Below are 27,587 nucleotides of genomic sequence, written 5' to 3' on the forward strand. Positions count from 1 at the left end.
TAATAGCCAGGACATGGAAGCAGCCTATATGCCCATCAGCAGACGAATGGATAAGGAAGCTGTGGTACATATACACAATGGAATATTACTCAGCCATTAAAAAGAATACATTTGAATCAGTTCTAATGAGGTGGATGAAACTGGAGCCTATTAAACAGAGTGAAGTAAGCCAGAAAGAAAAACACCAATACAGTATACTAACACATATACATGGTATTTAGTCAATTGGTAAAGACAACCCTGTATGCGAGACATCAAAAGACACACAGATAAATAGAACAGTGTTATGGACTCTAGGAGAGGGTGAGGGTGGGATGATATGGGAGAATGGCACTGAAGCATGTAAATTATCATACGTGAAACGAATCGCCAGTCCAGGTTCAACGTATGATACAGGGTGCTCGGGGCTGGAGCACCGGGATGACCCAGAGGGATGGGATGGGGAGGGAGGTAGGAGGGGGGTTCTGGAGGGGGAAAACATGTATACCCATGGTGGATTCATATCAATGTATGGCAAAACAAATACGATATTGTAAAGTTAAAAAATAGAAAATAAACTAATTTTTTTAAAAAAGGAGAATAATTAGACAATTACAAGTTTACAGCACACTAAAAAATCACATGATTGAAAAATTGAGACAAATTTACATACTGCAGCATACCAGTGAAACTGTTTATCTCAAACTTATGCCACAAAGCTTCTTCAGATTCCTAATGATGGCCAGAATCTCAATCATTTCCTGGAGCAATTATAATCACAACATTGCAAGCTTCCTAGTTTAATTCATGAATTTTAAAATCCTTCCATGGAGTTGAATTTCAATTTAATGTAATAAAGAACTTAATGCTGCCTGGAACCAATGCAAAAATTGAAGCATATACCTTGAACAATAACATGTTTTCTATTTCTAGAGCTGTTCAAGTATAGACTAATTAATGCATTGATAGACACTGTAGCAGGAATTAAATTATCCCTGACTTTGGTAGGATTTCTTTTGTTTGCTTTTAAAACCTTGGTTTTAAGATTGTATGGTTATTAGATTTACAAATATGTCATATTTATATCCTATTTTGAATGTGTGTATATGTCATTAAAGTATTTAACATTAATTCATGTAATTTAAAAGATTATCTATCATCTATTGGAAGGACTGATGTTGAAGCTGAAACTCTAATACTTTGGCCACCTGATGCGAAGAGCTGACTCATTTGAAAAGACCCTGATGCTAGGAAAGATTGAAGGCGGGTGGAGAAGGGTACGGCAGAGGATGAGATGGTTGGATGGCATCACTGACTCGATGGACATGAGTTTGAGTAAGCTCCGAAAGTTGGTGATGGACAGGGAGGCTTGGCGTGCTGCAGTCCATTGGGTCTCAAAGAGTCAGACATGACTGAGCGACTGAACTGAACTGAGCTGATCATCTATTATATCAAACTGGGCAATCTTCTGCCTGTACCTAGAAGTAATGTAATAAGTTTATCATTTGCACCCATTCTTTTGCTCTGTTTTAAAGCTTTTTAAAAACTGTCTCTCCTTTTCTCCAGAATGTGGAGTGGCCCATTCTCAGCTTTGCTCATCTCTGCCCATGAACATGACAAAGTTTTTTCTGCCTACTAACTTTAGTCTGAGGATGACAAGAACAGAACTCTGCTCTTGGTTACAAATTATACTAACAGCTCTGTTGGTAAAGAATCCGCCTGCAATGCAGGAGACCTCGGTTCAATCCCTGGGTCAGGAAGATCCCCTGGAGAACAGAAAGGCTACCCACTCCAGTATTCTGGCCTGGAGAATTCCATGGAATGTATAGTCCATGGGGTCGCAAAGAGTCAGACACAACTGAGCGACTTTCATTTTTGCTTTCACTTTCAAGACATCACTACAAATTTTCAGCCATGCCTCAGCTAGTTTGTTTTGAGGGAAATTTTTGAATTCAATAATTGTCAAGAGATAGATTATATTCAGGGCTTCCCAGGTGGCACTAGTGGTAAAGAAGCCAGCTGCCAATGCAGGAGACATAAGAGACCGGGGTTCAATTCCGGGGTTGGGAAGATCCCCTGGAGGAGGGCATGGCAACCCACTCCAGTATTCTTGCCTGGAGAATCCCATGGACAGAGGAACCTTGTGGGCTACAGTCCATAGAATAGCAAAGAGTTGGACATGACTGAAGTGACCTACCATGCACACACAAAGATTATATTCAATGTCTCCCTTACAGATATATTCATCTTATACATAGATGATTTTACTTGTAAACTGACAGTGAAGATGGATAAAAGCTGGTATTTTATCAAAAAATATCTTTCATTTAGAATTTGTAAAAAAATAAATTTAGGCCTAATGTTTACTTTATAGTCTGCACATGAAAAATTCATATAAGAAAATAAGATTTTATGGAAAATATAACCCTGCAATACCAAAGTAATGCCTTTAAAAAATCAAAAAGTGTTAGTAGCACATACAAAATTTCTTTTCTAATAACTAATAATTTTTATATATTAAACACTAACCTTAGGACCACAAGTTATTCTAACTTAATAATAAGCTATTTTCAGCTACTATTATTTTAAATTTAACTGTTCAAGCTGGTTTTAGAAAAGGCAGAGGAACCAGAGATCTAATTGCCAACATCCGCTAGATCATCGAAAAAGCAAGAGAGATCCAGAAAAACATCTATATCTGCTTTATTGACTATGCCAAAGCCTTTGACTGTGTGGATCACAATAAACTCTGGAAAATTCTGAAAGACACGGGAATACCAGACCACCTGACCTGCCTCTTGAGAAACCTGTATGCAGGTCAGGAGGCAAGAGTTAGAACTGGACATGGAACAGTAGACTGGTTCCAAATAGGAAAAGGAGTACATCAAGGCTGTATATTGTCACCCTGCTTATTTAACTTATATGCAGAGTACATCATGAGAAACGCTGGGCTGGAAGAAACACAAGCTGGAATCAAGATTGCCAGGAGAAATATCAATAACCTCAGATATGCCGATGATACCACCCTTATGGCAGAAATTGAAGAGGAACTAAAAAGCCTCTTGATGAAAGTGAAAGAGGAGAGTGAAAAAGTTGGCTTAAAGCTCAACATTCAGAAAACTAAGATCATGGCATCTGGTCCCATCACTTCATGGGAAATGGATGGGGAAACAGTGGAAACAGTGACAGATTTTATTTTTTTGGGCTCCAAAATCACTGCAGAAGGTGATTGCAGCCATGAAATTAAAAGATGCTTACTCCATGGAAGGAAAGTTATGGCCAACCTAGATAGCATATTAAAAAGCAGAGACATTACTTTGCCAACAAAGGTCCGACTAGTCAAGGCTATGGTTTTTTCAGTAGTCATGTATGGATGTGAGAGTTGGACTATAAAGAAAGCTGAGCACCGAAGAATTGATGCTTTTGAAGTGTGTTGTTGGAGAAGACTCTTGAGAGTCCCTTGGACTGCAAGGAGATCCAACCAGTCCATCCTAAAGGGTATCAATCCTAGGTGTTCATTGGAAGGACTGATGTTGAAGCTGAAACTCCAATACTTTGGCCACCTGATGCGAAGAGCTGACTCATTGTAAAAGATCCTAATACTGGGAAGGATTGGGGGCAGGAGGTGAAGGGGTCGACAGAGGATGAGATGGCCAGATGGCATCACCGACTCAATGGAGATGAGTTTGGGTAAACTCCAGGAGTTGGTGATGGACAGGGAGGCCTGGTGTGCTGCGATTCATGGGGTCGCAGAGAGTCGGACACAACTGAGCGACTGAACTGAAATGAACTGAAGGATAAAGCTTCATTATTTTAAAATTAAGTGATCCAACTAATTTCAATTGCTTGAATACTTAGGTCAGTATCACAATCTCAGGAGACTGCATTTCCTATCTATTCAGTGTAAAATTCAATGATTATTTCCTTTGATAGAAGTGTTCTGTAGCAGTGAGGATATTCTAGGAGGACAATGACCTTTGAGAACAACTTTTTTCAAAACATATTCCTTCTGTTCTCAGTTTCCCCAACCAAGTCCTTACGCACTCGCCACTTATTTAATCAATAACTCAGAGCTAGTGAGAAGAATGCTCCAATGTCTAAAAGTGGGACAATGGAAGAATCCTCTGAATGTACCTAGCTAGAGTTTGAACTCTGGCAATTATATGTGCCTTAATTTTACAGACTGGAATCCACTAGTTAGTTACTAATGAGCCATAATGTTTAATGAAATGTAGAATACACTTCAGGTAAATCATCGTAACTCAAGTGTCAACTGTGTGCTCAATGACCAAAATTAGAGTCCACAATCATTTTCTGAAAGATTATTCTTTATAGGTATCTTATTTGAAAATGACCTAGAATAACACTTGTCAGTTCATAAGTTATCTAAGATGGCCTCCTGAGTATACACACACAAAGCATCATGCGTGTCCTTTACAGACTTTTTCAGTCACCAAGTCATTTCCAACTCTTTGTGATCCCATAGACTGCAGCACGATAGACTTCCCTGTCCTTCATTATCTCGTGGAGTCTGCTCAAACTCTGGTCCATCGAGTTGGTGATGTCATCCAACCATCTCATCCTCTATTGCCCCTTTCTCCACAGACTTATAGAAGGTCTCAGACATGCAGAGGATATGTATTTACTAGTTAATTCTATCCTGGAGCTTCAAGCATTCCCATGACTATTTTATTGGACTGTAGATGACTCTGGATGACACAGGGTCCAGAGTATAACAAATTTAGTTACCATCTCTCAACTTCCTTCCAAGCAAATAAATATAATTTACAGATGACTCTCTCATCTTCCTGAATTTCATTGTCACTCTGAGTTTTTCTCAAACTTTTTATATAAAATATAACTTCAATCATCACACAACTTAGCTTTCACAAATCATTAATTAATTAGATTCTAACTAGCTCAAGTCAAAGTAAAATAAGTCAAGTCTCAAATTTTCTGTAAAAACAATGAAAATGCAGACATATTGTTACTTTTAAATAATACTTTTAATAAACTTACTTGGAACCGGTAAAAGGTGCCATCATCTTTGAGTGTGAGGACATGATCCGAGATTGGAAAGAAGTAGCCGTGGGCAGCCATTAGCGTTCCCAAATGGAGTGCCTCCACTAGTTAATGAAAACAAATGGAAAAACACATATATAACTCTTTAAAACTGTTCATTTATAGGCATGTAGAATTTTATCTTGTTTGTTTTAAGCACATTCCTACAATGGAATACTCAGCATCCCAGAAAAGTCTGTCTTTGTACTTCTTTTGGCTCTTTCACATAAGGTCCCAAGATGGTTCTGCTTCCTGATAAGTGACCACAATGACCAACAATGCATGTGATCAGACCATGAGAACAGAAAGCTATGGAATGTTGAAACTGAAGGTCTTTCTGTAATCAAAGAATCTGCTTCCTTCATTTTATAGATGGGACATGTTTTGCTATGTGTTAATAATCTTCCACAAATATATTTGGCATTTACAGAGCACTTTAAACTTCTAAAAAGTTCTCATTTGCATCACTCCATTGCTCCCCTGGAGAACAGAACAGCTCTCCACTCCAGTATTCTTGCCTGGATAATTCCATGGACAGAAGAGCCTGGTGGGCTACAGTCCATGGGGTTGCAAAGAGTTGGACACGACTGAGCAACTAACACTTTTTTACACTTTAATGTGCACTATATAGATTTAGTTCTATTTTTAGATAAATAGCTAAAATGATTTTTTAGCTCTAGGATTCTAACAGAATTTCCAGGACTATGTGTATCTCTATCTCCGTCTGTCACAGGTAATTTTCACACTTTAGCTAGTACTGAGACCCTAAACTGCTTGCTATGGCCCACCTACCTAAGCATAAGAATCTCTTCCTATCCCCTTCCCATGTCTATATTGGCTAATAATGAAATAATTGTTAAATTTATTTAACCTGTAGTTGGGTACTACAGTGCCCCTTTTAATATCATCTAGCATCTTGCAAAATTTTAAGTGGTGACTTCTACCTCCAGCTTCCACTTTACCGTTCTTGTCAATAAGAAAGAACAACTGCTGACCATCCTCTTTACCATGGGTCTGGAAGACTGTTAGTAAGTGACACAGTTATCTTATTTACACACCCGATCAATTACACACTTCCCTCCATAGAGTGTTCTTTTTCTACAAAGGAGGATATTTCATCCTTTATGCATCCTTTTAGCTCAAAATAAAGATCTTCTCAAAGTCTGTGCTGCTTATAAGCATATACTCACATATTCTGTGACTCTCATTAAAGCTCAGAAGGTAGTGTTATATGATGGGAAGAACAAAACCTTTGGAGACACTTTTTAGCTTTTGTTACTTAAATTCTCTTTGCCTCTCCTATCCATTAATACAGGTGATAAACTCACCCTGCACAGCTCATATGAAAATCAAATTTTATATATATATATATATGTATGTATAATATATATAAAGAAGTTGGGGAACTTCCCTGGTGGCCTAGTGGTAAAGAATCCACTTTGCAATGCAGGGAGTGTGGGTTCAATCACTGGTCAGGGAACTAAGATCCCACATGCCCTGGAGCAAGTAAGCCTGTGTACAACTACTGAGCCTGTACTCCACAGCTAGAGTCCATGCACCATGTTGAAAGATCCCACGTGTGACAACTACCCGACACAGCCAAATAAATACATAAATGAATAAAAATGATTTTAAAAATTAAAAAAAATTTAAAGAGAAGAAGTTAGAATAGTATCCTATGCATAGTAGATACTCAATATATGGTAGCTATTGTGCTTCATTGGGCTTCCCAGGTGACTCAGTGGTAAAAGATCCGCTTGCCAATGCAGGAGACACACGACATGTAGGTTTGATCCCTGGGTCAGGAAGGTTCCCGGAGTAGGAAATAGCAAACTGCACCAGTATTCTTGCCTGGAATATTCCATAGACAGAGGAGCCTGGCAGGCTACAGTCCAAGGGGTCGCAAAGAATTGGAAACAACTGAGCACAGAGTACATTGTGCTTCATTATTTACACACCAAATGATTTTTACTTTTCTCCAAAGTACTTTCAGGAAATCCACTTCCATAATTCGTCTTTAACTAGGCTGAGTGAGAGGATCTGGCATTCCTAAATAGCATCAGCCAGTCACGTCTTCTTTTTGTGTGTTATTTATAAAACTAAAATGGCAAGCAGATCCGTGAGGCATGCTGGCCTATAATAATGACCAGGTGCTTACAGCCTTGGTCATGTTCAGAATCCCTGGTTCCTCATGCTGGCAGCGCTAGGAAGAACAATTTATTATATCTGTTTGGGGATTTCAAAGTCAGGTGGCCTATTTATCTTGTAGGTAGGTATTACCTATATTGTCACAACCATCTTTATTCTTTTTATTCCAACAGTCTGTGGCCTAGGAAAATATTATTAGTGCTATTTTCCAGAAAGATAAATTTGAGTTATGGCACATGAGGAAATTTTCAGAATATAGATACAAAAAGGAAAACTGAGATGCCCAGAAAGATTAACAGTAAAGAGCTTCTGAACTCTAAACACAGGAAAGAGTGTGATTAAAATAAAACAAAGAAACGCCAAAAAAAAAAAAGATGCTAACATGCTGATGAGGATTAGAAAAACATAGTGAAAGTAAATATAGGGAAGCTGAAGAAAAGAAAATCAGAAGAAAATGACTAAGAGCTTACTGTATTCAATAGTTACTAATTGTATGATAAATCAAACATTTCTAGAGAGCAAGATGAATGTCTGCAGGCTTTCTTCACTGTCATAATTAGGTCTGCATAAATGCTTGCTGGAAAGAATAATAGTGAATTAGCAAGCAATCTCAGCCTCTTGCTTTTGAGGTACAAATACGTTATTTTATTGGGTTTAATCATATATATTTTCATTTTGCAACCCTCTATGAGATTCTCAGGCTCATAATTTTATTAATAAGGAAAATTGTTTTTGAAAGGTTTTTAAAATGCCCTGAATCCAACAGATACACATTTGTGGGAGTATCAATAAGATCAAAATTTAGTTTCTACATGGCCCACACAAAGTTCAATGCAGAAGTCAAGTCAAACTATTTAACTTAATATTTAAGAGGACTGAATTTCTAACAAACCTTTTAAAATGATTTCAATTTCACTGGTCAAATAGTAACCTGGAATGTTTGAGATTACAGAAGTTACAATGCTCTGTCACAGGACCTCCAGAGAATATGACTCTAAGACAAGATGAATGCTAAGATAAAAATCAGGGCATCACGGTGAATTTTGTTTCATTTAAGACTATAACCTTGCATTTAGCATAGCAATAACAAAAGTAGCTATTGATGTTTGCTGAGTGAGTTAATAAACAAATTTATGAATAAATGGTATACGGAATATGAAAAACATAATATTGCACAAAAAATACGAGCTATTGTGTGTTTGATGATGAGGAGCTTGTTAAGCTCTGACAAGATAATGTAAATGTTCAAAATATCTTTTCAAAATACTTTTAAAGCTTTTGAAGTGGGGTTGTTGTAGGTATGTTAATGGGGAAAGATAACAGTGATATAAATGGCAGAAATCCCACTAAAAGATCTTAGAGTGGGCTTGAGATAGTTTTCTCAAGGTTGAATTACTGGTAGTAATAACATGGAGACATTTTTCCACATGGTCCAGCTGCTCCTGAATCTCCACAATAGCCTTAATTTAACGAGAATCTGGAGGACTACTCGCAGTCTTGGATCTAAGTGTTGAAAGAATTTAGTGGGTAATCTATCAAGATCACCCTCCCAATAATAGCACAGCAGATGGCTCCACAACATTACGCTTCTCAGCAAAATAATTAATCATGTTGTACATGTGTTATCCACATCACCCACACAGCTAAATAAAGTTCAACAACAAATTTACTGTAAGATTCCAGCTTATTTTTCATTTGGATATTCAAGCATGAACAAACTCAGGAGCAAAACTACATCTCTAAACAACTGTTACTATGTGAACAGTGTAATGTGGCTTTGTTAAGCCGGATGTACTACTTCACCTCTAACCCTTAAATAACAGAATTATCAAAGTCCTGTAAAAGCAAAAGGAATTCTACATGGTGTAATTTGCTTTGGAACCACAACTACTTTGGAAAGTCAAAAGTGTACTATAAAAAAAAGTATACTATAAAAAAAAAGTATACTATAAAAGAGGTTTGTGTTGTTCAGTTCTATATTTCCATATGTATAAATATATATATATTTCTATATTAAATTTGTAATTATAACATATTTTCAGAACTCAGTGTATTTTCTTTATCCAGCGCTCTCACTGCTGGCAGTCTTACTACCTCCCAGATACACCCTATATTTTGACACTGATGGAACAATGCCTCTGAGTCAAAACAATAATAATAGAAAATTTCACTAAAAATTACATTTTTATTCCTGTTATCATTTTTACTTTTATTTTACGGGCATATAAATAGGCAAATGTGACTCACTTATCAACACAGCATACATGATGTAGCAAATATGATTAGTGTATGGGGAGAAGTATTTTAGAAGGAAATCCACTCAAGATAGAAAAAAAAGACTGGATAATATGACATTAAGGTAAGAAAAGCTAAAAAGTAGTCAGAGGTAAGTTATTAAATAGTATAAACAAAATAACAGACATTCATCATCATGTGTCTGAGTCATAAAGGAAAGATTTTGTTAAACTTGTTATTCTCTAAGAAGACAGGGAAGTGGTCACAGAAATATTTAAAAATATACTTTTTAGAATAGGCATTTGCAAGGTAAGATGAATCATGTGGAAAAACCACATGTGCAGATTTTTTCTCCAACAAGGTCAAATAAAAGTGAAATAATGACAATAGTTATGGACTTCTGAGGTAAGTATCTTCTCAATAGTAAGAGTTAGTGAAAGCAGTAAGTATTTGGGCTTTCCTCCTTTTATAAAAAAAACATCATTTTCACATAGAAAAATGAAGTGCCACTTGCTTTTTAGTACTCACAAACCAAGGTTTGTAAGTGTATGATGTTATACAGATTAGATAAAAAGATTTTACTTGGGAGAAATAAAAACAAGCTTAATTTATACCAACTTTGAAGATGACACTAGGTAATTAAAACAGGTAAATAATATTTCCAAACAAAGGAAAACAGTATGGGGTGAAGCAACTAGAATATGCAAGCCAGCTGCTTGGGTTCAAACCCTGACTCCCTCATGTGCTGGCTGTATAACTGAAGATACATTCTCTGGACCTTAGAGTCCTCATCTGTAGAAAGAAGATAAAAATAAAACACTGATGTTAAAAGTTCGTCATGAGGATTAGTTGAGATAAATGAGAAATGCACTTAAAATAAGGCCAGTCACATAGAAGAGCTCCAAAAATGTGAGTTTATTAGAGTTGGCTAATATTAATAAAAGAACACATTTGGTAACACTAAAAGGCAGTGGGGAACCTAGTAGCTGGTATTGATCCAGGCCTCCAGATCATGTTGAACACTCCCATTGGAACACTCTTTAAAGTCCTCCAGGTGATCCAACTGGAATCTTTAGTGTATAGATGATGAATCTGCTCTGGAATACACTTACATTTATTCCTAGGAAGCAAAGTTCAGTTCACTTCAGTTCAGTCGCTCAGTCGTGTCCGACTCTCTGCGACCCCATGAATTGCAGCACGCCAGGCCTCTCTGTCCATCACCAACTCCCGGAGTCTACCCAAACCCATGTTCATCGAGTCGGTGATGCCATCCAACCATCTCATCCTCTGTCGTCCCCTTCTCCTCCCGCCCCCAATCTTACCCAGCATTAGGGTCTTTTCCAATGAGTCAACCCTTCGCATGAGGTGCCCAAAGTATTGGAGCTTCAGCTTCAACATCAGACCTTCCAATGAACCCCCAGGATTGATCTCTTTTAGGATGGATTGATTGCATCTCCTTGCAGTCCAAGGGACTCTGAAGAGTCTTCTCCAACACCACAGTTCAAAAGCATCAATTCTGCGGCGCTCAGCTTTCTTCACCGTCCAACTCTCACACCCATACATGACCACTGGAAAAACCATAGCCTTGACTAGACGGACTTTTGTTGGCAAAGTAATGTCTCTGCTTTTAAACATGCTATCTAGGTTGGCCATAACCTTCCTTCCAAGGAGTAAGCATCTTTTAATTTCATGGCTGCAGTCACCATCAGCAGTGATTCTGGAGCCCAAAAAAGTAAAGTCTGACACTGTTTCTACTGTTTCCTCATCTATTTCCCATGGAGTGATGGGACCAGATGTCATGATCTTAGTTTTCTGAATGTTGAGCTTTAAGCCAACTTTTTCACTCTCCTCCTTCACCTTCATCAAGAGGCTCTTTAGTTCTTCTTCACTTTCTGCCATAAGGGTGGTGTCATCCACATATCTGAGCAAAGAACACTACCCAAATTCTAAAGATTTGTTATCATAGTTACAGGAAAAATTTTCCAAAGATAGCATATTCTGCACACTGGATTTACAATCTGAAATGTGAAAATGCAAAAGATCAGTGAGAACTCCCCCAATTCAAGAGAGGGTGGGGAGGACTAATACAAGGGCACAGAACCTGGCAATGCTGAAAAACAACAGTGACAGAGGAAGCGCAGTGCTAGCAGACAGAATGGAGGTGCTTTCTTAAGGAAGCATAATATTTTCCCAGGACTCAAAAAAAATTAACTCATTAAAAAATTAGTTACTTTCAAACAGGATCATACATCAATGGCCCTTATCACACACACAGGGTAGAGTTGTCTAGTTGCCTCATATGGGTAAGTACGAAAGCTTAGGAAATTATTTCAATATGAAGAACAGCGCCGAAATATTTTAAAAGAGAAAGATATCCCATAGGTGATATCTTGGTGATATCGGTGTGGAAGACTGGTTTAAGATCCATGGTATCTGGTAACTATATTATATCAGGATGTTCATTTCACTGGTACAGTATATCCTTTTGTAAACTGGTAAGTGCATCATTGTATAAAATGAGCCGCACTTCAACAAGATTCTGTTTTATTTATATGTGTGATTAGGTGCTAGAACAGTATTCAGAGGAGAAAAATCACACTGAGTTTATTCAAGAATAATGTAAGGAAAGTGTAATAATCACAAGAGCCAAGGCAAAAATAAATTACAGTGTAAAGCAACATTCCTTCTAAAGTTCAACATACATTTGCAAACTTTCCATTTTTATCTAAAAAATATTTATTTATTTGCCAGCACTGGATCTTAGTTGTGGCATTCGGGATCTTCAGATATATGTAGACTCTTAGTTGTGGCATGTAGTTAGTTGTGGCATGTAGAAGTTCCCCGATCAGGTATCGAATCCGGGCTCCCTGCATTGGGAGCAGAGAGTCTTAGAAACTGGAATACCAGGGATTTTCTTCTATTGCCATTTTCTTAATTGTTTTGGGTTCATTTTTATAGGTCTTTTTTCTTCCCTTCCTATTTGTTCTCTTGTTGATGACTGTTTGGGATGCTTTTTCTTTTTTTGCTTGTGTATATACTGTAGTTCTTTGGTTTGCATTCCCCATAAGTTTTTTGTTTAACGGTATATATATGTGGAAAGTTGTTTTAAGTTGCTGGTCTCTTTCCCACCTAGAGAAGTTACTTTAGCAATTGTTGTAAAGATGGTTTGGTACTGCTCAATTCTCTTAGCTTTTCTTCCTGTAAAGATTTTCATTTCTCTGATAAATATGAATGAGAGCTTTGCTGAGTAGAGTATTCTTGGTTGTAGGTTTTTCCATTTCCTCACTTTAAAGATATCATACCACTCCCTTCTGACCTGCAGAGTTTCTGCTAAAAAATCAGCTGAAAATCTTATGGGGATGCCCTCATATATTACTTGCTGCCTTTCCTTTGTTGCATTTAATAGTTTTTCTTTATATTTAATTTTTGCTATTTTGATTAGCATGGGTCTTGACATATTTCTCCTTGTTTTATCCTGTATGGGACTCTCTGCACTTCCTGTACTTAGGTGACTCTTTCGTTTTCCAGGTTAAAGAAGTTTCCGTTTGCTGCCCTGTGTGTAGGATTGTTGGTACCATCTTTCTAAATTCCATATATATGCATTAATATACAGTATTTGCTTTTTTCTTTCTGACTTACTTCACTCTGATATGATATGATAGTGGGTCTATCCACAGCTCTGCAAATGAGATTGTTTCATTCCTTTTAATGGCTTTTGTTTTTATTTTTATTGTCTTCCTACAATTTACGTAAGAGAATGTTTAATTTATGTTCTCTTCTAGAGTTTTACGATGTCAAGTCTTATGTTGATATTGAAACCTTCAAGCCATTTTGAGTTTATTTTTGTGTATGGTGTGTGTGTTGTAAATTCACTGATTAACATGCAGCTATCCAGCTTTCCCAACACCACTTGCCAAAGAGACTGTGTTTTCTCCATTGTATACTTTTGCTTCCTTTGTCGAAGATTATTTGACCACAGGTGTGTGAGTTTATTTCTACACGCTCTATTCTGTTCCATTAATCCATATGTCTCTTTTTGTACACACACCATGCTGTTGTGGGTACTACAGCTTTGCACTACTATCTGAAATCTGGGAGGATTCTGCATCCAGCTCTGTTCTTTTTCCTCAAGATTGCTTTGACACTTCTGGGTCTTTTATTGTTCCATATAAATTTTTGGATTATTTGTTCTAGTTCTGTGAAAAATGTCATGGGTAATTTAATAGGGATCACAAGAAATTTGTAGACTGCTTTGGATAGTATGCACATATTAACAATATTAATTCTTCCAGTCTAAGAGCACAGTGTATCTTTCCATTTCCTTGAATCATTTCCTTTATCAATGTTTTATAGTTCTCAGCGTGTAAGTCTTTCAACTTTTTGGTCAGGTTTATTCCTAAATATTTTATTTTTTGATGCGATTTTAAGAAGTACTGTTTTTTGACTCCCTTTCTGATATTTCAATGTTAGTAGAAAGAAATGAAACAGATTTCTGTATTTTAATATTGGATCTTGCTACCTTGCTGAATTCATTATTGATAATTTTGAGGTTAACAAACAAATTTGCATTGTTTGATAACTATTAGTTTGTTATTTTAAAAGGTTTCTTTACCTTAATTAACTTAAAGGAATGGACCAATGAACCTATAAAATATGCTTTCTTTAAAAAACTATGAAAGTGAAAGTAGCTTAGTCATGTCTGACTCTTTGCGACGCCATGGACTATACAGTTCATGTAATTCTTCTGGCCAGAATGCTGGAATAGGTAGCCTATCCCTTCTCCAGGGGATCTTCCCAATCCAGGGATCGAACCCAGGTCTCCTGCATGACAGATGGATTCTTTACCAGCTGAGCCACCAGGAAAGCCCAAGAAAACTGGAGTGGGTAGCCTATCCCTTCTCCAGGGGATCTTCCCAATCCAGGGATCGAACCCAGGTCTCCTGCATGACAGATGGATTCTTTACCAGCTGAGCCACCAGGAAAGCCCAAGAAAACTGGAGTGGGTAGCCTATCCCTTCTCCAGGGGATCTTCCCAACTCAGGAATCAAACCAGGGCCTCCTGCACTGCAGGTGGATTCTTTATCAGTTGAGCTACCAGGGAATCCCTCCTCCCCCCCTGCAAAAACTATAGTAGCTATATTAACTTCAGACAAAGCAAACTTTATAACAGGGGGATTGTCAGGGCTAATGGAGGATGATGAATAATCATAAAGAAGTCAATTCTCCAAGAAGACAGAACAAGCTAGATGTCTATAAACTTAACAGAGTGTCAAAATATGTAAGGCAAACAGTGATAGGACTGAAAGGAGAAATATACAAATCCATTATTATAGTTGTAAACTTCAGCACCAGTCTTTCAGTAATAGATACATAAAACAGACAAAAAGATCAATAAGACTTAGATGAACCTGAAGAACACTATCCACCACTGGATGTAATTGATGTGTATACAATATTCTCTCCAACAATAGTAGAGTTATTCTGTAGCACACATGAAACATTCATCAATGTTCAAAGAGATGAAACACATTCTGGGCCATAAAACAAACCTTAAAATATTCACAGGAATAAAAATCATACATAGTATGATTATAATAGAATTACATATATTATAAAGCTAAACTAAATAGCAATAAAATAAGGATAGCTGATAAATACCCAAATGCTTGAAATTAAATAATACACATCTTAGTAATTTATATGTTAAAGAAAAATCCTAGAGAGAAATTAAAAATTATTTAATGAGCTGAATGAATATATAATTTATTGAAACTTGTATTCTACAGCAAAGGCAGTGCTTAGAGGGAAATTTATAGTGCTAAATGCATCAGTAACCTAAGGTGGGACTTTAGTATCACAGAAACTAGAGGAAGAAGGGTGATTTAAAGCTAAAGAAAGAATAAAATTAAAGAAGCAACCAGAAAACAATAGGGAAAAATCAATGAAATTGACAGACTTCCAGCCAGGCTAACTAGGAAAACAAGAAAGAAAAAACAAATTGTCAGAGACACTGTGGATCATGACTACTGACCTATGAATATTAAAAGGATAATAAAGTAACACTATCAACAGCACTCTGCCCACAAATTTGATAACTTAAGTAAAATAATAAATTATTTGAAAGATATAAACCAAAACATACAGAAGGAGCAACAGGTAACCTGAATAGCTCTATTTTTTCAAGGAGAGGAATCAATAGTTAATATCCTTCCTTCAAAAAAAGCAATGGCTCTAGATAGCTTTGCTGGTAAATTCTACCAAACATTTAGGGAAGAAGTGCTACCAGTTCTTCTTCCAGAAAATTACAAGCAGAGAGAACAGTTCCTAATACTTTCTATAAGCTTAGTATTACCTAAATACTAAACTCAGAGAAAGACATTACAAGAAGGAAAATGACAGGCCACTTTCTCTTACTAACATAGAAACAAAAATCCTCAATGAAATATTATCAAATAAAATTCAACAATCAATATAAAAGGATTATACCATAATCAATCTTCTTTCTTATCTCTCTTCCCCCAAACTTTGTGAGGAAGTATAAAAAACCCAGAGGTTCATGCTAATATAAATAAGTGACTAAATAAGTGGAGGGTATGGACAAAGTTCCCCATCCAAAAAAACCCAAAAACCGGAGTAATTTATGTATACATTTCACCCTGAATGAGTTGGAGCATAAATTCTTACTCCTTTAGTTTGAGCTACATTTAGGAATTTCTTTCCAAAGAGTAAGTATGAAAAAGGTAGGGAAAACGTCATTTTACAACATAAAGTACAAGTCTAGGTTCATTGCTTTTTAAAAAACATAACAATTTGTTATGTAAAACAATTTTTTTTAAAGCTGAAAGAATCCTTTTCTTCTATTAAGTATCCTTTGCACTTTTGTCTAAGGTCAGATGACTATAATTGTGTGGGTCTATTTCTGGGCTCTCTATGCTGTTCCATTGATCTATTTGTTCTTTCCCCAATAGGACAATACTATTTAATTTATTTTGTTGCAAAATGTTTTCCATCTTTCCAATGGGGACTCTCTCGATTGGCTTCTGTATCCATTTGGCATTCCTCCAACATTCTGTGTACCCTTATTAAATTCATATTACTAACTGAGAGAAGGCAGTCTAAAAAGATTATAGACTGTCTGACACCATTTATATGACATTCTGAAAAAGGAATAATAGAGATAGCAAACAGATCAGGAAGCTATGACAAAACTAGACAGCATATTAAAAAGCAAAGACGTCACTTTGCCAACAAAGGTTCATATAGTCAAAGCTATGATTTTTTTTCAGTAGTCATGTACAGATATGAGAATTGGACCATAAAGAAAGCGGAGCACTGAAGAACTGATGCTTTTGAACCGTGGTGCTGGAGAAGACTCTTGCGAGTCCCTTGGACAGCAAGGGGGTCAAACCAGTCAATAATAAAGAAATCAACCCTGAATATTCATTGGAAGGACTGATTCTGAAGCTGAAACTCCAATAATTTGGCCACCTGACGTGAAGAGCCGACCCACTGGAAAAGACTCTGAGAGCCGACCTACTGGAAAAACTTCTGAGGCTGGGAAAGACTGAAGGCAAAAGGAGAATGGGGGCAGCAGAGGATGAGATAGTTAGACAGCATCACCAACTGAATGGACATGAATCTGAGCAAACTCTGGGAGATGGCGAAGGACAGGGAAGTCCGGAGTGCTGCAGTCCATGGTGTTGCAAAGAGTCGGATACGACTTAGCAACTGAACAACAACAAAACAGATCAGTGGCTGTCTGATGTGATGAAAAGAACACTTATCTCTGTGGTCTTCCTCCCTCAAACCTAAAACCCCAGAGAAATCATCAAAAAAAAAAAAAAAAATCAAACAAATCCTAGTTCAGGGACATTTTATAAAACACCTCACTAGTACTGCTCAAAACTGTCAAGGTCATCAAAAACAAGGGAAGTCTGAGAAACTCACAGTTTAGAGATAGTTACCAAGACACAACAGGCTTCCCTGGTGGCTCAGTGGTAAAGAATCTGCCTGCAATGCAGAAGATGCAGGAGATGCGGGTTTGATCCCTGGATCGAGAAGATCCTCTGAAGGAGGGCATGGCAACCTACTACAGTATTCTTGCCTGGAGAATCCCATGGACAGAGAAGTCTAGCAGGCTACAGTCCATACGGTTGCAAACAGTTGGACACGACCGAAGCAAATGAGTACGCATGCATGCACCAAGACATGAAAACTAAATGTAACATGGTATCTTGGATGAGACTGTAGTACATAAAAAGGACATTAGGTAAAAACAAAGAAAATGTCAATAAAGTATGGACTTCAGTTAATAATGTACCACTACTGGCTCATTAGTTTTGACAAATGTATCATACAAATGTAAGCCATTAACAACAAGGGAAACCGAAAGCGGGAGAGCGTGTGGACAGCAGCCAATGTGAATGGTATTCAATAATGTTGGAGAGTTGAAATTGTTTTCAAGTACACAGAATAAAAGGAAAAAAAGATGAAATATGCAGGAGTCACCTTCCCAGTGGGCTCCTAGTCTGGTTGCCTTCTAATATATTCTCCACATTATCTTTCAAAGGACAAACTCTAACCTTGTGTTTGCTGTAAGGATCAAAGACACCTTTTATCCCTCCTCTATATGGAAGTGGCTCCCCAGAACTCATGGCCAACCCCTGCTTTTATACTACATTCATACATTCATTCTTCTAGTCAAACTGGATCACTTAGTGATCTGGAGAAGATAATTCTCTCCTCTGTGCCATTATTTCCAGAAAAGCCTCCTTGCTCTCAAGTAGAATTCTATGCAATTCCCTGGATCTACTCAAAAATAGCCCTCCCTCATGAAGCCTTTTCTGATTCCTTTAGGATCAAGCTCACCCTCCAACGAGCCGCCAGTACCTGATGTCATTTATTGTAATTAATTGTGTTCTGGTGTTAGTCTTTCCTATTATTTCTCTAACATCCTGAAATACAGGCACTCTAGTTAAACTCTTGTTTTTTTCCTGGCCAAACAATTCACAAATGTCAAGTGGAATAATATATCATTTGTATTGAAAATAAAGCAAGGAAAATAAATTTAATTTCTAAAGAAATTACTTACTTTTGAGTGTTTCTTTAATACTCATATACCCACTTTGCTCTGATACCAGACATGATTAAAAGCCTGCATTTTTGGAGGTGATATATTACCTCTGCAGGACTAAATTAAAAGAGTCACAATGTCTTGATACAAGTGGCACATCTAATGCTTGCTCTAAGAATATGAAGAAAATATGTAATTTATATGTAAGAATTTTATACTTGTTACTTTGTATCTAAAAAATCACACATTACCAGAAGAAGTTTTGAGAATTTGTTCAATTTCTAAAACAGCATAGAGGGTAACAAACTTCAAATGGCATCTTCCCTGTTTTTAATTAACACCTAGTGTGAATGCAAAAATTATTTTAACCCCCAAGTCCATGTTTTGAAATTCAAGTACATGCTTCGATACATTTGGAACAGAAAATGACTAAAAGATCCCTTTATATTTCTTCCATACATCTTGAACTCAGCTTGAAAAATTCAATAAAAAACTCAATAGACTAATGATAGCTGAGACAAAACTCATGGAACTTGAGACCTTACCCATTCATGGATGACATAAACTAACCTATTCATAGTCCCTTAATTTTGCCCATGGGAAGTGATGCTGCATTTCCTGACAGCTGAAAACACATTTTAAGAAGAAACTAACTAAAGCAAATACTGGATGTGAAAATTTTCTTTGTAAGAACAACACAGCTTGAGACTTAACTATGGTGAAAAATGCAAATATCTTTTACTCACATGAAAAATTATTATCAATGAACTTCAGTCTAATTACAAAAATGTCTGACTGGAATGACTTATGAAGTACAGTTATGAATGAAGATATGTTTAATAGTAGAATCAATTTTATTACATTAATACTTTAGTACATTTATAATTTGAATTTGAATGCTGAGAGAAATTTTGAAAGTGCATGAAAAAGAAAAAAGCCATGAAAAACAAATGGTTGATTCCAGAAAATTTTATCTGACAAGTAGCATGCTATCTATTGGCATACTCTAATTTTAAATTTGTAACATTCCGTACAGTATGTAATGAAGTCCACCTAAAGGGGGCCAAAGGGCATTTGGTATTAAATTTGCATCTTTCTGAGGATAACAGTTTATAGAAGGAGGAACATTTTCAAGGGAATTAAAATATTTTAAGAGTTCTGAAACTTAAAGAGTTCGAAGTCTTATCCATCCTAATTCTGAGATTTTACATTCTGTCGTTAATTGATTAATATATTGTTCAAAACTTTGCACTTTACTCAAGCTCAGATATCAAGGTCGTTTCTCTATATCTGTGCTTGTATTTATCTGATACTGCGCTGAAAATATAGGATTTGGATGACTTGAAATCCGTTAATTACTATTTTTCAAACACACACTGAATGTTATCCTTGCACTAAATCTCTCTTTTCATAAATGGGGCATTTATCTTACTTTCCAAGGCTGTCTCATTCTGTACTCCTAATCCAATTCTCTTCACTAATACGAATGCTTTGTTCACTCAACAGTTTCAGAGACTTTGTCAAGTAAACCTTTCTTTGCTGAGTCATCAAGCTTTTTATTCTCATTCAGTTTTCTTCTCATTAGTACTATAAGTATATTCAAAGCATTATTATTAGAGAAAAAAGGAGCAAGAAGAGGAGAAAGAAGGAAGTAAGGGAAGGGAAAGAAGGAAGGTGAGGGAAGTCAAAGGAAAGAAGAAAGGGAGGGAAAGAGGAAGGGAGGGAAGGACGGAGGCAAGAAGGAAGGAAGGAAGAGGGGAGGGAAGGAGAGAATCTGTTCTTGGCTTTGCTACTGTCCAAAGTACCACCCTATCACCCTTTGGTCCCCTTCCTTTTGAGGTCACTTTTCCTGAAAGAGTATTGTGCACATGTCCCTCACTTCCTGCTCTCAACCTCTTCCTTAGCTTCCTTTACTCTGCCTTCTGAATCAAAAGCTTTATTAAATTTGCTCTCTCCAAGGGTCACCAATGTCTTCCCAGTGCAAAATTCCTACAGGTTCCACCCATTCCCTCACTCCTTTTTGCTCAACAAGCTACTGATGAATTTCTTCCAGGGACTCCCTGTTTGACTTCCATCATACTCTATCTACCTTGGTGTTTTTCCCTCTGACTCTTGACCTCTTCTTCCCTTTCTCCTCCCAAACCACAGTGAGGAGATACTTTGAAATTTGTCTTTGCAATGGCTCCCATTTTCCTTTACTCTTTCTATATTCTTTCTTCTTTGGCAAGATCCTCTAATTTCATAGCTTTTACTACCAAATGTATATAGCTCATACATGGGAAAATGTACTAAACAAAGTGCCAGCCCAATCCTTGATAAATATGGGGTGTATAAATGGTCATGCAAACATACTTTGTGATAAAAATGTCAATTAGGCAAGTGCAGTATGTTCTGGAAACACATTAAATGGACATCCAGTGAAATCTTTGGAGGTCAAGAACCCTTCCTGGAGGAGCTGATACACAATACAAGTTCTAATGAAAAAGAGGAACTATAAAGGAAGTAGGAGGTTCCAAGCAAAGAAAGCAGCCTATTCCTCCAATTAAAAATAAAAAATAAATTTAAAAGGAGTTTTATCAAAAAAGCAGTATATTCAAAGGCTTGTAATCAGGAGTATAATGTCACTTAACAGACATCAATTTGGTGACTAGAAAGTACAGTGGGGGGGTGGGCACAAAAAGTTGTCATCTGAATAAATGCCATGATAAACAGGGCTATAACAAAAAGAGTTTTACATTCAATCTTAAAAGTTTGGACAGCATCCTGAGGACAATGGGGGGGGGGGTCTATTGAATCTTAGAACAGACATACTTAGGTCTTCATTTTGGAAAGATCATCTTAGATGCATTGAAATGAATATATGTGTATGGGACAAGGAAAGAGGGGATATGAGTTAGAAGACAATGGTAGCTCCCAGTGGGATGTGACTGTGTACGAAATCAGGAAAGATGCAGAGATGATGGAGATAAGTGGGCAAATCTGAGAGATATTTAGGAGGAAAAGTCTACCCAGATTTGGGATCAAAATGTTGAGGTAAATTTTAATTTTCTGCATACATTAGATGCCTGATAAAAATCCAAGTGGAAATCTCTATTAGACGGTTGGACGGTTTATAGGTCAGGGGCTCAGAAGGGATTTTATATGTGTATTCACAGCAATAGTGGATAAAATAAGGGAGTATATGGACTATATAGAGCCAATAAATAGGGGAAAAAAAAGATGCCTAGGTCTCAAAAACCCTGAGAGTTTTTGACACAAGCAGAGAAATCTGGGAATGATACTAAGTTGAAGGGTGAGAAAATGATGGTACAAACTGGAGAATGGAGTAATGAAATACAGAAAAGAGTGAAAAACACTGCAAGGATGTCAATTAAGGAATGAGAGTTGATCACTGAATTTAGCAACAAGAATATCACTCACCACACTGAATAAAAGTTTCAAAGTGGAGGACACAAGCAAGATTTCATGAATTGAGAAATTGGAGAGAGAAGAATTAGAGATAGCAAGTGAAAATGAATTAGTAAAAATAGGAGAGATATAGGAGAGTACGTAGAGTGTATCATGGGTCAACATGGCGTTTATGATGGGAGAGAACTGTGGTGAGTAAACCAATAAATATATGGTAGTTTAAAACAGAAAATAGAAATGTGAAGGGTGCAACAAGAACCCTGGGGCAGTATAACTCAGATAGAAGAGGGGGTAAGAACAAGTATATGTATGGTTATGTTTCTATGAGGTAGGAAGAGTTAGAAAGTTGAGAAAGCTACTGTTTATTATTTTCTCTGAAAAGTCCTGGTCTGATGCTGAGGAGGACTGAGAATGAACACGACAGGGAACTTTAGGACAATGAAGGTTACAATCACTCCCACTGAATAAGTCATTTTCCATGATTAAAATCTATAATTGCCAGGAAATCTTGAAGGCATGATTGGGATCTGAAGCCAAGACATCCCAGTATTGATCAGCCATGGCACTGAGTGATTTTTCAATAGCACATGCACTATTTCATCTGAAACAGAGGAACACAATGAGAGTGAGCCAGGATTAAGCACTCCATCAGAGAATCTGTTGGAAGGACACGCTTAGGGGAAATTCAGAGCATCTGTGAGTTGAAGAGGCTGACTGCTATGCTGCTGGTGTAATGACTTCTCCAATGTCTATCTTATCGGTGAGAGGGGGATTGTATGTACACACTGATCATTACTGCATGCCCACTGCAGGACGGACGCATTTTGCATGCGTGGAATTAATAAATGTATGAATGGTCCTGTCTGAAATCCTGGTTTATCTTGTTATTATTTTATCACAGCATCATACCACAGAGTTTTCAGATTGCTTACTTTACAGTAGACAGAAAGGTTATTTTACTCTAACTGGAGATAAAACATTACTCAATTTACCTTCTGACTACCAGAGATAAAGGGACAAAGTCTATTTCTAAAGAGTTCTTCAAAAGAATATCCCTTTTCCTTCCCTGAACCTGCTAATTTTAAATAATTTCCCCTTTCATACACTTATTGTCTCATGTGCTGCATAAAGCTTGGCTGTGTCCGCTGCATGAACATGTAGCTTGGTCACCATCAGAACTCTTCAGAGTTGAAAAGATTCATGCACTAAATTGTCCACTTTACTTTTGCATCTCCCAGTAAAATATTTTAGCCCTATTCTATTGTTCTCATAAATTTATTTTTTAACTCTTTAATAACCTCTGTACTTCACAATGAACTCTCTCCCACACTTCTACTGTTCTCATTACAGGTTATATTCTACAGAGGTCCTGTTTAAGATGGGAAAGTTTTGCATTGTTTGTATGATATAATCTATGCAAACAGCTATATTTCTATTCTATTCTTTATTTTTAAACTGTCCACATCACTGTAAATTTGCTTACATCATTTTCTGTGACATGATATCCCAGGGATGGATTATATGCTAAGATGTTTCAGTTACTAGTTACAGAGGTGTTCCCAACTGCACAGCTTTATTTAACTTCTGGTGGCAGCTTCTGCAAGCCATGGGCCTAGGATTTCCCTACAGTGAATGAACATGCAAAGTCAAAGGCCAAACTGGCAGAAGGTACAGGAAGACAATGAGCACAGGCTTGAGAAGCAGATACCATGACCCCCTTGCTCTCAACACCACCACTGAGGAGGGGCCCCAAGCTTCCAGACACTTACGTTCAACTGTTTGCAACAACTTTTCTTGTAAAGGACTGAGTGGAACAGTGGGGATGTGATGAAAGGCAAGTTAAGGTACTGGATTAAGAAGTCTTTCCTACTTTCAATAATTTATTCCTTTTTTATGATATTGCATCTTTATTAGGTTGTCATCACACATTTGTTAGTAACTTGTGGTGGTGGTTTAGTCTTTTAAGTCATGTCCAACAGTTGAGACCCCACAGAGAATAGCCCTCCAGGCTCCTCTATCCATGGGACTTCTCAGGCAAGTATACTGGAGGTGGGTTGCCATTTCCATCTCCAGGGGATCTTCCCAACCCAGGGATTGAACCCACATCTGCTGCATTGCAGGCACTATCCTGCATTGCAGGCCGATTCTTTACCACTGAGCTACCAGGGAAGCCCTTTAGTAAATTAGGCATATTTATTAAATTTAGGAGGCCAGTTGGGAGCTTTGTTGTTCAGTCACTCAGTTGTGTCCGAATCTTTGTGACCCCGTGGACTGCAGCACTCCAAGCTTCCCTGTCCTTCACCATCTCCTGGAGTTTGCTCAAACTCATGTTCACTGAGTCATTGATGCCATCCAACCATCTCATCCTCTGTCATCACCTTCTCCTCCTGCCTTCAATCTTTTCCAGCATCAGGTCTTTTCCAATGAGTCGGCTCCTTGCATCAGGTCGCCAAAGTATTGGAGCTTCAGCTTCAGCATCAGTCCTTCCAATGAATATTCAGGGTTGATTTCCTTTAGCAGTGACTGGTTGGATCTCCTTGCAGTCCAAGGGACTCTCAAGAGTCTTCTCCAACACCACAGTTCGAAGGCATCAATTCTTTGGTGCTCAGTCTTTTTTATTGTCCAGTTCTCACATCCATACATGACTACTGGAGAAACCATAGCTTTGACTATATGGACCTTTGCAGGCAAAGTAATGTCTGTATTTTTTAATAGGCTGTCTAGATTTGTCATAGCTTTTTTTTCCCAAGGAGCAAGCATCTTTTAATTTCAGGACTGCAGTGAAATTAAAGGGCTGGTATTCCTATCTCTTCTGTGTATTCTTTCCTCCTGCTCTTAATATCTTCTTTTAATTTTACCACCCACAGTGATTCTGGAGCCCAAGAAAATAAAATATGTCACTGTTTCCATTGTTTTCACACCTATTTGCCATGAAGTGATGGGATCAGATGCCATGATCTTCATTTTCTGAATAGTGAGTTTTAAGCCAGCCTTTTCACTCTCCTCTTTCACTTCCATCAGGAGGCTATCTGGTTTCTCTTTGTCTTCTCCCATAAGGGTGGTGTCATCTGCACATCTGAGGTTATCGATACTTCTGCTGGCAATCTTGATTCCAGCTTGTGCTTCATCCAGTCCAGCATTTCGCATGATGTACTCTGCATATAAGTTAAATAAGCAGGGTGTCTTGACATACTCCTTTCCCAATTTGGAACCAGTCCATTGTTCCATGTCTGGCATGCAGGTTTCGCAGGAGGCAGGTAAGGTGGTCTGCTTTCCCATCTCTTTAAGATTTTCCACAGTTTGTTGTGATCTACAGAGTCAAAGGCTTTAGTGTAGTCAATGAAGCAAAAGTAGATGCTTTTCTGAAATTCTCTAGCTTTTTCTATGATCCAACAGATGCTGGCAATTTGCTGTCTGGTTCTTCTGCCTTTTCTAAATCCAGCCGGAACATCTGAAAGTTCACAGTTCACATACTGTTGAAGCCTCGCTTGAACACTACTTTGAGCACTACTTTGAGCACTACTTTGCAACAGTGTGAGATGAGCTCAATTGTGTGGTAGTTTGAACATTTTTGGCATTGCTCTTCTTTGCAATTGGAATAAAAACTGACCTTTTCCAGTCCTGTGGCCACTGCTGACTTTTCCAAATTTGCTGGCATATTGAGTGCAGGATGTTATTAGCATCATCTTGGAGGATTTGAAATAGTTCAGCAGGAATTCGATCACCTTCACTAGCTTTGTTTGTAGTGAAGCTTCCTAAGGCTCACTTGACTTCGCACTCCAGGATGTCTGCCTCTAGGTGAGTGATCACACTATTGTGGTTATCCAGGTCATTAAGATCTGTTTTGTATAATTCTTCTGTGTATTCTTACCACCTCTTAATACCTTCTGCTCCTGTTAGGTCCATACCATTTCTGTCCTTTACTGAGCCCATCTTTGCATGAAATGTTCCCTTGATATCTATAAATTTCTTGAAGAGATCTCTAGTCTTTCCCATTCTATTGTTTTCCTCTATTTCTTTGCATTGCTCACTTTAAAAAGCTTTCTTATCTCTCTGTGCTATTCTTTGTAATTCTGCATTCTGATGAGTGTATCCTTCCTTTTCTCCTTTGCCTTTCACTTCTCTTCTTTTCACAGCTATTTGTAAGACCTCCTCAGACAATCATTTTGCCTTTTTGCATTTCTTTTTCTTGGGGATGGTTTTGATACCTCCTGTACAATGTTACATACCTCTGTTGATAATTCTTCAGGCACTCTGCCTATCAGATTTAATCCCTTCAATCTATTTGTTACTTCCACTGTGTAACCATAAGGGATTTGACTTAGGTCATACTTGAACGGCCTAGCGGTTTTCCCTACTTTCTTCAGTTACGTCTGAATTTTGCAATAAGGAGTTCATGATCTGGGCCACAGTCAGCTCCCATTCTTCTTTTTGCTGACTGTACAGAGCTTCTCCATCTTTGGCTGCAAAGAATATAATCAATCTGATTTCAGTATTGACCATCTGGTGATGTCCATGTGTAGAGTTGTCTCTTGTGTTGTTGGACAGGGGTATTCACTATAACCAGTGCATTCTCTTGGCAAAAATGTTAGCCTTTGTCTTGCTTCATTTTGTACTTTGTCTCTTGTGTTGTTGGACAGGGGTATTCACTATAACCAGTGCATTCTCTTGGCAAAAATGTTAGCCTTTGTCTTGCTTCATTTTGTACCCCATGGTCAACTTGCCTGTTACTCCAGGTATCTCTTGACTTCCTACTTTTGCATTCCAGCTCCCTATGATGAAAAGGACGTCTTCTAGTTGGGAGCTAGAAGACATTAATAAAACTAAGAGTGCAGGTTTGTAAAAAGGTGAGGCAATGGGAATTTGCCAATTATATAGAGACAAGGTATTCTCCTTCCTTCATAGCTTGTTCACTACACGCCAGTTGAGTAGAAAGGTCCCAGAAGAGTAAGCAGTTTAGTAGTCGTGTGTTCCAACCTGTAATATCATTTTATCTTATAATACTTACTAGTATAAATGTGTCACTCTAGAAAGAATGATCTACTCTCTCTCCTAAACTGCAGGAAAAAGAAATGTCTTCAACTGCTACTTTTCAAAGCTGGATGCAAGTGGTCAGACTTGAATCATGTTAAAAAAAGAATTCCTGATGGATTTCAGGATATTTTCTAATGGCCTTATATGTTTTTGAAAAGTTCTCAGAAAAATAATCAAAGCTTAACCTAAAATAGCTATTTCACCTAATATGGTATTATTTGAGGCCTAAAGGTAAACTTTCAAATTATGTTGCCTTTTTTTAAATTATTTTTTGAGACTCTCATTATGTCCTTACTATGCCTTTGCTTTGGATTTTCCAGAGTGCTACTATATTTCAACCAGTAAATCATGTTGTATTTCTAACAGGAGCTACCACTTGCCCATAAAACTCGTATTTCCATGCAATAAAAACAACTTCCTTAGGCTGCTTCAGAACATTTAGAATACTCTCCTACAGTTGGATAACATTTATTCTTGCCTTTACTTAGAGAAAAACAGATGATATGAAACCTATGGATTGATAAGCCCAGGATATTTCATTCTTTGCTCTACAATTAAATCCTTTGTGTCATGTAGGGTAACTGGAATCTAGGGCTTATACTTTGAGATAAACCTCTATCTAGAACTTGAGCAATAAATATGAAAATGC

General features: G+C 37.5%; 1 protein-coding gene across 13 annotated transcripts in view; it reads right to left on the bottom strand.

Moving 5' to 3' along the window:
• RGS7 (regulator of G protein signaling 7) overlaps positions 1-27,587 on the bottom strand; it is a 467,979-nt gene that overhangs the window by 88,196 nt on the left and 352,196 nt on the right. For all 13 annotated transcript variants that reach the window (XM_081485629.1, XM_081485631.1, XM_081485632.1 and 10 more), the window contains one exon: positions 4,999-5,105. In XM_081485629.1, coding sequence (XP_081341755.1) covers positions 4,999-5,105 — 107 coding nt within the window. The remainder of the gene's footprint in view (positions 1-4,998; positions 5,106-27,587) is intronic.

This window comes from Giraffa tippelskirchi, chromosome 5 (genome assembly GCF_054371585.1).
Source record: "Giraffa tippelskirchi isolate mGirTip1 chromosome 5, T2T-mGirTip1v1.2.pri, whole genome shotgun sequence".
Classification (NCBI taxonomy): domain Eukaryota; kingdom Metazoa; phylum Chordata; class Mammalia; order Artiodactyla; family Giraffidae; genus Giraffa; species Giraffa tippelskirchi.